General features: G+C 21.2%; 2 protein-coding genes across 2 annotated transcripts; one reads left to right on the top strand and one right to left on the bottom strand. All coding sequences in view use genetic code 6, as the record gives it.

The window, feature by feature from the left end:
- Positions 1-4559: 4559 nt before the first annotated feature.
- On the bottom strand, positions 4560-7274 carry TTHERM_00124010 (hypothetical protein; the record flags this gene model as incomplete). Its single annotated transcript, XM_001010896.1, has 1 exon — positions 4560-7274. The coding sequence occupies one exon, from the start codon at positions 7272-7274 to the stop codon at positions 4560-4562; it is 2715 nt and encodes a 904-aa protein (XP_001010896.1).
- A 1625-nt stretch (positions 7275-8899) lies between these two features.
- TTHERM_000124009 (transmembrane protein, putative) lies at positions 8900-9574 on the top strand (the record flags this gene model as incomplete). Its single annotated transcript, XM_012796281.1, has 1 exon — positions 8900-9574. The coding sequence occupies one exon, from the start codon at positions 8900-8902 to the stop codon at positions 9572-9574; it is 675 nt and encodes a 224-aa protein (XP_012651735.1).
- Positions 9575-13077: the final 3503 nt, after the last annotated feature.

Raw genomic sequence — 13077 nt, 5'->3', positions numbered from 1 at the left:
TCTAAGCTGAAAATTATTAATGAGAACGCTTACTTATTTTCTTATAAATTACATATTGATAAAAAATTTATATACTTACAAATACTTAAGCTAAATTTATTTATCAATTAATACTTTATGTTAAAAAAGAAATCTCTTAAAAATTATTAAATAAAAATCCTCATCTTTTAAATCTTTTAAGATATAAACAAAAAAAAGTTGTAAATAGTGAAAAATGTAATAAAATTCAAAGAGAATTATATCTTTTATTTATTTAATCAAACTAAAACTATAAAATTAGATTTTTCTTCAAATAATGAACCATCAATTTTTTTTATTTTAGTAAGAATTTAATAAATAATTTTTAAAACTAACTCTTAAGCAAATTTTATTTATTTATTTTTTTAATTAAAGAATCTTTTTTTCAATTTCAGAATATTTTTCTTCAATAAATTTAATTTTATCTATGTAATTAATCTCTCAAAAATTTTTATTAATAGTATTTAAGAAAGAAAATAAATAAAGTTGAATAATCAATATATTATTTAAATCTGTTTATTTAACGGTTCATAAATAAGAGTTTAGAGAAAAATAAATTCAAATAAATTAAATTTTTTTACTATTATTACTTTAAATATTATGAAATAAGAATTTTAAATTCTTTAAACTTGGCTAAAATAAGTAAAGCCTTAGTAAAGTTTTGCCAATTTTTAAAATCAAGCAAGTATTTTTTGTATTAAGATCTTTTAATGCTATTTATTTTTTTATAGTTCAAAAAAAAATTTAATTAAATATTTTTAAATTTGTTTAATAAAATATAATTTTTATAAATTATATGATCAAAATTATTTTGAAAATGTTCTTTCATAGGTTTATTTTTTAAAATATAATAGCTTAAAATTAAATTTTTAATTAATACAATTAATTTGTTTACAATTTTTCGCAAATTTATTTAAGTAATGAATATATTTTTTACTAATTTATTTTATCATTTAATTGAATTATATGCTACTCTTTTATAATCATTGTTTAAATATATTAAATAATAAAGATAAGACGCTAGAATATTATTTAAACTATTTATAAAGATTTTTTTATCACTATAAATAAGATAAATATTTCTTATTTCATAATAAAGTAAGTAAAAAAAGAAGGAATATTTGAACAATTTCAATAAATAAACAATTATTAATGATTTAAAATTTTTAATTATTCAAAAAATTTTCAATAAAATTTTGTTTTTAATAAGCAATTTTTAAGTTTAAATTTTATATTTTAATTAATTATTATCTATATTGAGTTTAATAATGTAAGATATTGATCATATAATCAAAAAATAAATAATTAAACAAGAAAATATTTATCCATTTTTTAACATTATATTAACTTATTTGATTTATGAACCATTCATAAAAATTAAACAGCATTCATTCAAAATAAATGTTTAAAATAACTAATCTATTTACTGAAATATTATCATATTTTATTGATACATAGTTTTAATTTAAAAAAAAGTAATAATATCTTGTTAAATTTAAAACCTTTAACTAATTTTCAATAACATTTTACTTTAAAAATTTATTTGAAAAATTAATTTCTCTCATTTATTAATCAAAATAAATAAGTATTTTAATTATTTAATTTATAACTAAATAATGTAAATTTGTTAATATAAATGAATAATTTAACATTTTTTATATAAAATAAATTTTCATTTTTTACTTTAATTTTATCAGAAATAAAAATAAAATTTTATTTTAATATTTAGATTGATTGATTAATAAATAAATGAATGACTCATGATCTTAAAACATTTTCAATTTAAGTTTTTATTTTAAAGCAATTAATATTGATTATTATATTTGCTTAAAAAAGTGAATTTTTTTAAAAATTGTTTAAAAAATAAATTTAATTTTTAAAATGTTTAAGTAATTTTAAAAGTAATGTATTTACTTACTTTTTTATATTTTAGATTATCATGTTTTTCTCTAATAAATTTATAAAATATTATTATTGGATTTTAAATTAAGAAATTCAAAACTAATTTTAAAATATCAATTAAAAAATGAAAAGAAACATTTTTTTTCATTTTAAGTTGAAGAGCAATTATTCATCATAAAAAATATTATTTCAAAAATAAGATAGAGAATATTTTAAATAAAGCAAAAGCTTATAATATTTTACAATATTTCATAAAATATTTATCTTTAAAAATATAATCAAATTAGTAATTATGTAAAATTAAATCAAAAAATTACATACTTAACTGGAATAAAAATAGAAGTTTCTATAGATATTATTTTAACTTAAATTTTATCTTTTTTAAATTTGTAAAAAATTAAAAAAGAAGTAATTTTTAATATTTAAAATAGCAAAAATACATTTTTTAGAAGTAATAATAATAATTAAATAAATAAATAATTATTGAAATTTTATTTATTACTTCCAATTTTTTTAGTATTAAGTGTATGTATGTATTTGTATTTTCTTTTTTTAATAAAATATATTAATATTTTATGAGCAAAAAAAAATATTCTTTATTTTTTAGGGATTATTGTTAATAAAAATGAAATTTTCAAGAAAGATTATTTAAATTTAATGGAAACAATATTTATGATTTGGTTTTTTTTCTAACATAAATATTATATTTTTTTTTCAAATTAATTAATTTATGTAGAATATAAAAAATTGATTTGTTTAGAATTCAAAATTAACAAAATCTAAAAATAAAATGAATAGGTTCTATTTATGTTTTTATCAATGTAATTTATTTGAGCAAAATTTGTAAAGTTACTTTTTATGGGAAATACAGGAAGTTAATTATAAAAATAGAATTATATAATAGTTAAATAATACATGTCAATATTTTATTAATAATATAAATAAACTAGTAAGGCACTTTAAAATTGTATTGTTTGATAAATTATAATTGTTATTATTTACTTATTGTAGTTTCCTTTTAATATAAAGGTAGGTCAAGGCAAAAGGGGAAAATATAGATAGAAATGGTGTTAAGAAGTATAAATAAGACAAAGAGGAGGAGAAGAAAGAAAGAATCATTTATGATTATATTTATTTTGTGTTATTACTAATGTGTAAGTTAATTAGAAGAGCTCATATCAAATATTCTACAGAAGAGCGAATATTTATTTATTACCAAGCTATTCTACAAAACAAGCATGGTACTTACTTTTCAAGAAATAGGTGTCTAAATTGTTTTAGTTTATTAGTTAGTTAGTGTGCTTGTATGTAACAAAAGTGGTGGAGCAACTATCTTTTATAAATAAAGGAAAATAAAGGATAAATGGAAAAAACTTTAGTATTGATTGATTGATTATTGGTTATTATGCAATCTTGATATTAGTCATTAATTAATCTGATGAGTCACATTTACGCAATAATATTAACCTCAAATTAAAAATTAATAGGATTTCTTTTTAAGATCTTTTATTTTATTTGTCTTTGATATTTAATGAAAATTAATAGATATTGAATGATAAAAGATCGATCTATTCTTTTACTTATTATTATTACTATTATTATTATGTCTTTTTTTATGGCTTTTAATTATTAATTAAATACTAAGAGCGGGCTTTACTTTAATCTTTATCTAAGCTGTCTTTCTATTTACTGATTCAAATCATAAACTCAAGCAGATTGTTAGTAATTCAAATGAATGCAATCCTCTTTGTTTTTATTAATAATATAGGATTGCATTCATTTAAAGCAATCAATATCTAATTATATTTAATTGTTTTTTGTTTGTTAGTTTGTTTGTTTGACACTTTTTTTCTTTCTTTTTGTTTCTTTCTAATCTATTAGTAAATAAATAAATTTAGCTCTATCAAACCAAAAAGGTGAAAAATAGTTTAGATCTTTCAGCTTAAATTTCTTGATCAAAAAGCATTATTTGTTAATTCGTATCTTTCTTCATTTTTTACAAAATTACAATTTTTACATTTTCTTTATTTTAAATTGATTTCATTTCTTATTTTATTTTTTACCGCATTCATCAGGCAAGCAAACCGTTTTTTAACTAGCTATTTTAGATTTTTATGGATTTATAGGAATTCTTAATCAGAAATGGAGCAACTCACTCTATTAATGTTTTAGCTTATTAGAGCTATTTATTTTTTAAATCGATCTATCAAAAAGTATGCATTTTGAATGCTAACTATATTTTTGTATTTTTATTATTTTGGTAAAAAGATAAAATTTTAAGGTGGTTGACCAAGCCAGAAAAAGGAAAGATAATCAAAATGGTTTTTAATTATATATAAGACAATTTTCGTTTTAAATTAGTTATTAATTGTTTGAAGTAAATTTTAAACTATTTTCGTTTTGAACTTTTGAGTCAAATATTTAAAAAAAAGGGTTTATAATTGTTATTTTCTTAAATTTTAAATGAAAATTGGCTGATAGAGTTGAAAAACTTGAAATGAGATTGAAAATAAATAAGTTGTTCAGCTTGATTTTTTGTTTTGTTCTTCTAGAAATTGTTCTTCCTTAAGCTAAACAAATTTTTATCCTTTCAGCTTGGCTTTTTGTTTTTAAAATTTTGTTAGAGATTGATAATTCACTCATTCATCTTGTTTTCTAATTTGAATGACTGCAATTTTCTTTTTATTGAGGAAGTCTTCATCTGAAAATTTATTGCTTAAGAGGGAAGAAGATGCTGAATGAGATTTTTAAAATTATGGCATGGCTAAATCGGCATTACTGGGTTCATCGTTTTGAGATATCATTTTAAGTAAAGAGATTAAGGTATCCATTTATGAATTTGGATTATTGATATTGTTGCTATTGCTGTTGCTGTTTTTATCATTACCAAAAAAGAGCATATCCAAAAATTATAAATTTTTATCTCCAGAGTTTGTTTAGTTTTATTGTTGTGATTAGGTCAAAGTTTACTATTTTTTAGTTGTTGTTTCACTGTTAATTGAAGGATTTATTGAAAAACCAGAAGCGGAATTTGTCAAATTTGAGAGGAAACTAAGACTTGATTAAGCTGTATTTTAATGATTAGCATTCAATTAGGCGCTGCTGCTATTGTTAAAGCTGCTTGATGATGCAGTTGATGGGAAAGTGTTAGCATTACTGTTTGCTGTGCAAGTTTAAGAGTTATTTAAAAATTATAAAAAGTTAGGAGAGTTCTTTGATAAAAGTTTTTAGAAATCATTTGAAGTAGCAGTGGAAGAGGAATTAGCTGTAGCAATACCTGAAATGTTGATGCTATTATTGTTATTATTACTATTTGTTACCAAAGATGATGGAAAGTTAAAGTTATTTTCGTTTTCAATAACCATTTCTTCAACTTTCACATTACCGTTTGACACTGAGGAAGAAAGAAGACTGGTAATTTATTCCATTTTAGATGATTACTTTTATTAGAATTTTTCCTTGCTCTTTTAAGAAGAAGTAGAAGATAAGGCATCGTTGTTATTGTTAGCGTTATTGCTACCCATATTGTTGGCACTGTTATTGATATTTAATGATGAACTGTTTGATAAAAATGAAGTGCTTTGGTAATCTTTTAGTCTGTACTTGAATTAGAGATTACGAGTAATCTTAAAATTCTTGTTTTTTTATTCGTGGTTCTTCTTTTATTCATCAATGTATTTACGTAATACTCCCATCTTGTTACCAAGATTGCTATCAAAATCAAATCCAAAGAACTCAGCAGTTCTTAATTCTTAGAAATAATAATCTAAAACCTTTTTAGAAATGTTTAGCTCATCAGCAACTTCTTGTAAACCTTTAACTTAGTGCTTTTGTCTGTACTCTTCTTGCAGGTCTCTCCACTTAGTGACCATTTCAATAGCTTCTCTAATAGTTCTTTCTTTATTACGAGATTATCTATTCATATTATTATTGTTATTATTACTATTGCTGTTGGCAGAGTTAGCACCTCCTTACTAATGTAATTGATTATTCATGTACTAGAAGCTGCTAATGTTTGAACCTTCTATTTGTTTACCTCCACAGTTGCCCTAGGTAGAGAAACCAGAGTTGTTATTGATGCTGCTGTTAGTTATGTTAGAGAGAGGATTATATGCATGGAAATTAGAGTTGTGAGTACCAATATTTAAGCCTGATTGACCATAAAGATTAATTGGTAACTTTCCACTTAAGCTTAAGTTCATTGAGTTAGTGAAGCAATTGTTGGTTTCACCAGCTTCTGATAATGTTGGATCATTTGTAATTGCTGATTAATGCTTTTTCATTTTAGGGACATCATTTTCAGTGAATGAAGTGCAGGGTGATAAATCCTTGGATTCATTGTGATTGCTACAGCTTTCACTGCAATGCTCGAGGGTTTCAGATACTTTGCGTTTACGGTTTAATTTAAATCCTTTTTAACTGTTAGTTGCAGACAAGTTCGAATCAGCTTTAACTTTTTTATTGTCGTTTTATTAGGCTTTATCAGAAGTGTTATTATCGTTTAAATTATTATTTGGATTTGAAACGGCTGATGGCTCAAGCTGTTAAGAGCATCCTTCTGATTCCATATTCAAAGAATGAGAACTCATTGTAAGAGAATCATTGTTGTTTAAGTCTTCGTTGCTCAATTGAGAAGCAGTGGCTGCCTTACCAAATATTATTTGAGAAGATGTATTGTTAGTAATGGCTCCACCAGTAGAAATGGCAGTATTTGCTTCAGGTTTTTAGCAATTTTCTTGTGTGTTATTTAAATTTTGGCTGACGTTTTATGATTTTGGTGATGAAATATTGTTGGGGTGAGAAGAAGGTGTATTGTCATTGACAGAGGAAGAGGCCTTTAATTAAGAAATAATATGGGACTCGGAACTTTGGCTGGTTTTATTATTGCTAATATGGAGGTTGTTATTTATATTGTTATTGTTATTTGTATTTTTATTGTTAGAAATTTGATTTTAATTTACTTGAGCTGATAAATTTTCTTCTTTCTTAGATTCGCTTGAAGGAGTGCGTATTTTTTCAAACTTTAATGTGATATTGATTTTGGAATCAATAGATAAGTACTAGTTTTGAATTTCTTCTGATGGGTAAAAACCTATCATGATATCCATATCATCATCAGAAGGCTAGAATATCATACAGTTATTGAGGAAATATTGAAGGCTAATATTTTTTTCTATCAGGTCTAGAACCTTGATTGTGTTATCAGATTGCAAGGGAGCTTTTAAATCCTTGAAGAGACATTTTTTGGCTGTGTCTCTGTCTTCACACACTAAATTTACCTTAATGGTAGTAGGAGTTGGATTGACATAGGTAGCACTAGCTGGTGCTGGCTCGGTAGAAGTTATAGTAGACATTTTTTATAAGGTTATGAGCGGGTTAAGTAATTTGTTGCGTATTTATTTATAGTATTCAATATTTTATAATGGATGAGTTGGTGTATAAAATTATTTATGCAGAACTATGGTTTATGGTGTTGTTGCTTCTGCTTTAAGTTTCTGATTCTTTTTTATTAGTTTCTTCTAGTTTGGAAGAATGTTTGACAAAATCTTTGTTTTGCACTTTTTCTTTTATTTTTTATCTTCTTTTTTGATATTTTTTTTATATTTGATTTCTTTTGATGTCAAATTTTGCTAGGGATTTTTTTTTAATAACTTTTTTTTTTGGTTTTTCTTTCTTTTTTTGTTTTTGTCTTTTGTTCCTTCCTTCTTTCTTCGTTTCCTTATTTAAATTTCTAATTTACATCATGAATTCATTGAAATTTTCATTCACATTTGCAATTTTTCATTTTTCATTTCTTTTTTTCATTTTCACTGCTTATATTTGATAGATAAGACAGATAGGTAGGCAGACAAATAAATAAACAAAAATAAGTTATCAAGCAAACAATTAACAAAAAAGAATCTATGTTTGTTTACCTTTATTTGATTATTAGCCTTTATATTAATTTTTGATAAGGATTTTTGATATTAATACTCATTTAGTTTTAATACGATACCCTTCCTTTTTTTACTTTATTTAAACTGAATACTCTTCTTTTTCCCCCGCCTTTCTTTCATTTGATATACTCAAAATATTTCTTTTTATCTATCTATCAATCAATATATCTAACTATAGAACCACTCTCCACCTTGATTGAGTTAATCTTTTAAGCAAATAATCTGATTGCATAGCTAATTTGAATTTAAGGATTAAGCCTACTTTAATTTAAAAAATAAGCAGTTATCTTAGTGATAGTACCTATCAATTAAATTGTTGACACCACCGTTAATATTTAAATACTCTAATTAGGCTCTAGACTATATATTAGTTATTTCATAGATTCGAAATATAAAATATATAAAATAATACACATTTGGTTTTTTAGATAGATATGCTGGAAAATAATTAATTGGTTTATTTTAATAAAGAAGCAAATTGAATAAATAAACAAACATAACAAGCAATAAATGTATTTATATATTTATTAATCATACATTCAATAAATAAAAAAATAAATAAATGAATGTTTGATAAAATTTCTTATTTTTTATAGTTTTAAAACATAATATATAAATGTATATATTATACTAACTTGCAAAAACTAGCCATAATAAATAAATGAATTGAGTAAATAAATTAGCTATTTAGTTAATATATTAGACCTTCTTTCTGTATTTAAATTTATCTTTATTTTTTTTTGATCTAAGGTTGTTTTCTAGAACTGAATGTTTCTACCTTCCTCCTAGATTCCTTTTTCATAAATTTTTCTTTAAAGTTAATCTTTTAAAAGAGCATAGCACTAAGTATTTTGTCCATTTTCATTTATCGAAATTTGAATTTGCTTAAAAGAATAAAAGAAATTCTAAATTAAGAAACAAAAATTATTATTCAACAACAAATCATAATTTTCCAATGCCGTTTTAAAAATGTAATTTCTAATTATAAAGTATTTCCCACCTCATCTTTCAAAAACAAAAAGATTTAACAGATTCTCATATTTATGGTCTTAAAATATTTTCTGACTCCTTACAATTAAGATTATTAAATGTAATAATTATAATTTAGCAATTAACATAGATTCATTTAAAGCAGTAAGATTAACGATTAGCATTTAAATTTTGTTAAGGCTTATGCATGGAAACTCACTCTGCTATTATTCTATTTAGATTTCAAGCTTATTAGTTTTTTAAAAAAGTATTACTGTTAACTCGATTCTATTTCTCAAATAATATTAATTTAAATTTCTATCAGACCCTTTCTAATAAAAAATATATTTATCTAAAGGCTGTAGATTCCTCACATCAGATACATCAAACAATAAATATAAATCTTATCAAATAAATTATTAATACTCAAATTGGATTAGTAAATAAATCATCCAATTCCTTTTGATCTTCCAATTACTTAAAAGCAAATAAATCAAAAATAAAAAAGCAAATTGTCTTTTTTCTGTATATCTATGTATGTGTATGTCTATCTATCTATTAATTATCTGTCTAGCTATCTGCCAGTCATTACTCTCTATAGCCAATCTAAATGTAAATTAATTCAATTTTTATTCAACCTTATATTTACTAAAATAGATCAAAAAGAGTTTCAAAAGTATATGTACATATTTAGGTTTTTATTGTATTGGTGTTTTATGAGAAATTAAATAACATATTTGAATGACTGATAAGCAACTTTTAAAAATAAATTTGTATTATTAATAATTGTATTTAAATTAATATTATAAAAGCTGTTGTGTATGTATGCTGCCTGCTGAATATCAGAAAAGTTCTTTTGTTATTATAATGATTATAATTAATGTAAAATAGAAAAAAAACTCATTTTAAATTTATAATATCCCTCTCGCTTAGAAAAATCATCGCTAATGCCCATATTTTCTACGCAAAGAAGTACATAGTTTTTACTTAAAAATATAATTAACAGATAAATAAAATTTAAATCATTTTTGATTTCTTTTATCTGATGAGTTAGTTGGTAATGATTTTTCTACTCGCTAACCCTTCAATAATTAGAAATATAATCATCAATTTCCCCTTTGTTTAGCCCCCGAAGAACTTCTTTTTGAAATGTTACTCTTAGTTTGACAAATCAAACACAAATTTGCCTAAGAGTCGTCTAATTTAGATGAATTCTAAGATTATAATATATTATAAATAATAAAGAGTTTTTCTACTTTAGGTAGACTTTACTTGATTAATTTCTTGCTTATTAAAAATAATTTACCTTTTCTAATTTTATTTTTACTCCATCTTGATATATTCCTTGTAATAAAAATAAAATCTATTCGCTTTTTTGTGCATAGATACATGAGTATCCTTCAGTAAATCAAACTAATAAAAATATCTTACATAGTTAAATAGTACTTTTTATGAAACTTTTTAAAATATCTATTTTTTAGACAATTTCTATCTATTTCTTGCATACAAATTTTTAAATCGGTGGAAAATTGTATTTTAAAACAAACTATGTTTTTGGACACATAGGATAAAAATAAATTGAAAAGTATTTTGAAAAAGGAGGGAAAGTTAATATCTTTAAGAAAAAGTTAAAAATCAAATTTAAGAAAATCAAAAATTTAAATATCTACAAAATATCTTTAATTCAACCATCCATTTGATATAATTAATTTATATTGATTTTGTTAGCACTTGAATTAATTAATTGTGATGATTTTGCTTCTTATTTAAAGCTGATCTTTATTTATTTATTATCTTTCTTACCAAAAATCACCCAAAACTCAATAAAATTTATTAATCAAAAACATTAATCAATCTTTATTTTTTATCTTTTCCAAACAAATAAAGTAAAGGTTTTTATTTTTGTTAGAAATTTTTTATTTCATATTTTTTGATCAAATCTTTTAATTTTTATTTGATTTATATGTCTAAGTCATTTAATTAATAAGTAAGTGGTCTTTTTTGTTTTTGCTCGATTTTTTGTTCACTTTATTTTTTGTTTTGCTTTTGATGATGAATGAATATTTCTTATCTTGACTGGCTTTATACATTAATTATTTTTTAAATAAGTAAACAAAAGGAAATTTTTATTTTCTTTTTTGCATGCTTCTAGTTAGCTTTAAAATATTAGAAAGATAAATTGACAAAAAATAAAGGATATCTTTTTTATTTATAAATTTATTTATTTAAATATTCAAAATTTTTATCAATAATCACTTTTTAATAGTTTCAAATAAATAAATAAATAAATATTTTTAAAAATTAATCTAAATTTTTTTAGTATTTTTCAATTTAATGTGATATTTTTTAACAATTTTCTTTCACAAAATAACTATTGACTACTTTTGATAAGTTATATGAAAAGAAAGTATTATTTTCTAGCCTACTTTTTAAACTAAATTTTAGCGTTTTATTATTAATAATTTTATTTTCTATTTTTGAATGAATGAATATATTCAAAAATATTAATAAATTTATTTGTGATTCATTTTACTTCAATATCACCTTTGAATTTCAAATTAAAAAAAATTCAAATTTTAAAAGACTAATGACTTAACTTTATCATTTCCTCTAAAAATGAAATAATGATTCATTCAGATGGTAGAAAAAAAATTAAATAATCTTTTAAAATATGTATTATTTTTTTTAAACATAAAAAAACAATAAAAAGATACTAATTTATTTGTAACAGCGCTTGATATTTTTAGTATCTATAAACTCCAAATTAAATGAAAGATCTTTTAACTAATAAATTATTATCTACTTTTAATAAATGCATCACAATAATAAGAATTATTGGTTTTTAAACATCATACAAAGTACTTTTTTTTCTTATTTTTAGAAAAATAATGCATGCTAAATTATGAAGTATTTATTTATATCTAAAAATTATTAACTAGATAAAATTAAACTCCTAAAATTTTAAATAAATGTATGTGGATACAATTTTAAAAGTATAATTTGAGTCTTAGAAAGGTTTGGAAAATACATAAAAATATATTTAAATATGAATGAAATATATTTAAAATTTAGAAATTTATTTTGAGAGGCAAATTAAAGAGTAAAAAATAATATTTTTTAAATTCTATTTTTATTTTTTGATGGGATTTTTCAATAAAAAAAAAACTTATTTAAACATTGCTTTAAGAGAAGAAAGCATAATTAATATCAATTGGATTTAAAAATAATTTAAATTTTGAAAAATGATCAATGCTACTTGATTGAAAATTGTTTATCAACGACTATATACATACATTCATTTAAATAAATCAAAAAATACTATTTTTAGTCAAAATAAAACTAGATTAATCAATTTAATTTCATAGATTTCAAAATGTTAAGTGAGTCAGTGAGAGCACAAATAAAGGGGGATCTTTTATTTTTTTCATGATATAAATATAATTACTTTTTAAATTGATTGTTTTTTAAAAATAACTTGAATTTTTTTATTGATAATTTGAAAATTTATCATTTAAAACAAAATATATTCAAATCGAATGTTAAAAAATTTATTCATTTTAAATTTATTTTTTTAATAAGTTTTTATAAATATTCACATAAGTAAAATTCTAACTATTTAATAGAGTGCATTGTTTATATCTCTATTAACGATATTATTTAAAAATATTTACAATTATATTTATGATATTACAATGAGTTACTTGTAATTAAAAAGAGAAATCTGTATAAAACTTGTAAGCTTTTTTATTTTATAGATAGTCAAATGAAATATAAATTATGGTTAACAAATTGTTTTATTGTTCGAATTGCATTTAATTTATTTATATTAGAAAACTGCTTATTTCTATGGTATTCCTCTTTGCAAAAAATAAGTTACTTTTTTTCTATAAAAAAAGTCAAATTTAAATCCAAGAAAACAAATAAGATTTTTCATTTAAAATGTTAAATTTTTAAAAATTTGAGAACATTTTCTAATATTAAATTATTTTAAGAATGAATTGATATTTAAAACATTGAAGAATAAAATTAATAAAAAAAGGACTAAATATATATAAATTTTTTAAATAAAAAAGTAGCTTTTATTTTAAATTTAAAAAAATATTATATTTACTAATATTTTATAAAATTAGCTTTCAATAAAATGTATTCTTTTACATTTCAGGAAAGTTTTTAAGAGCAATCCAGCATCAAAAGCTCTTATTATAATAATATTTTATATATAATAAATTATTTTTATTGTATTCAAATTTAA

The sequence above is a fragment of the Tetrahymena thermophila genome (assembly GCF_000189635.1).
Source record: "Tetrahymena thermophila SB210 genomic scaffold scf_8254752, whole genome shotgun sequence".
In the NCBI taxonomy this organism is placed as follows: Eukaryota; Ciliophora; class Oligohymenophorea; order Hymenostomatida; family Tetrahymenidae; genus Tetrahymena; species Tetrahymena thermophila.
This window is presented reverse-complemented; position numbering and strand designations above follow the sequence as displayed.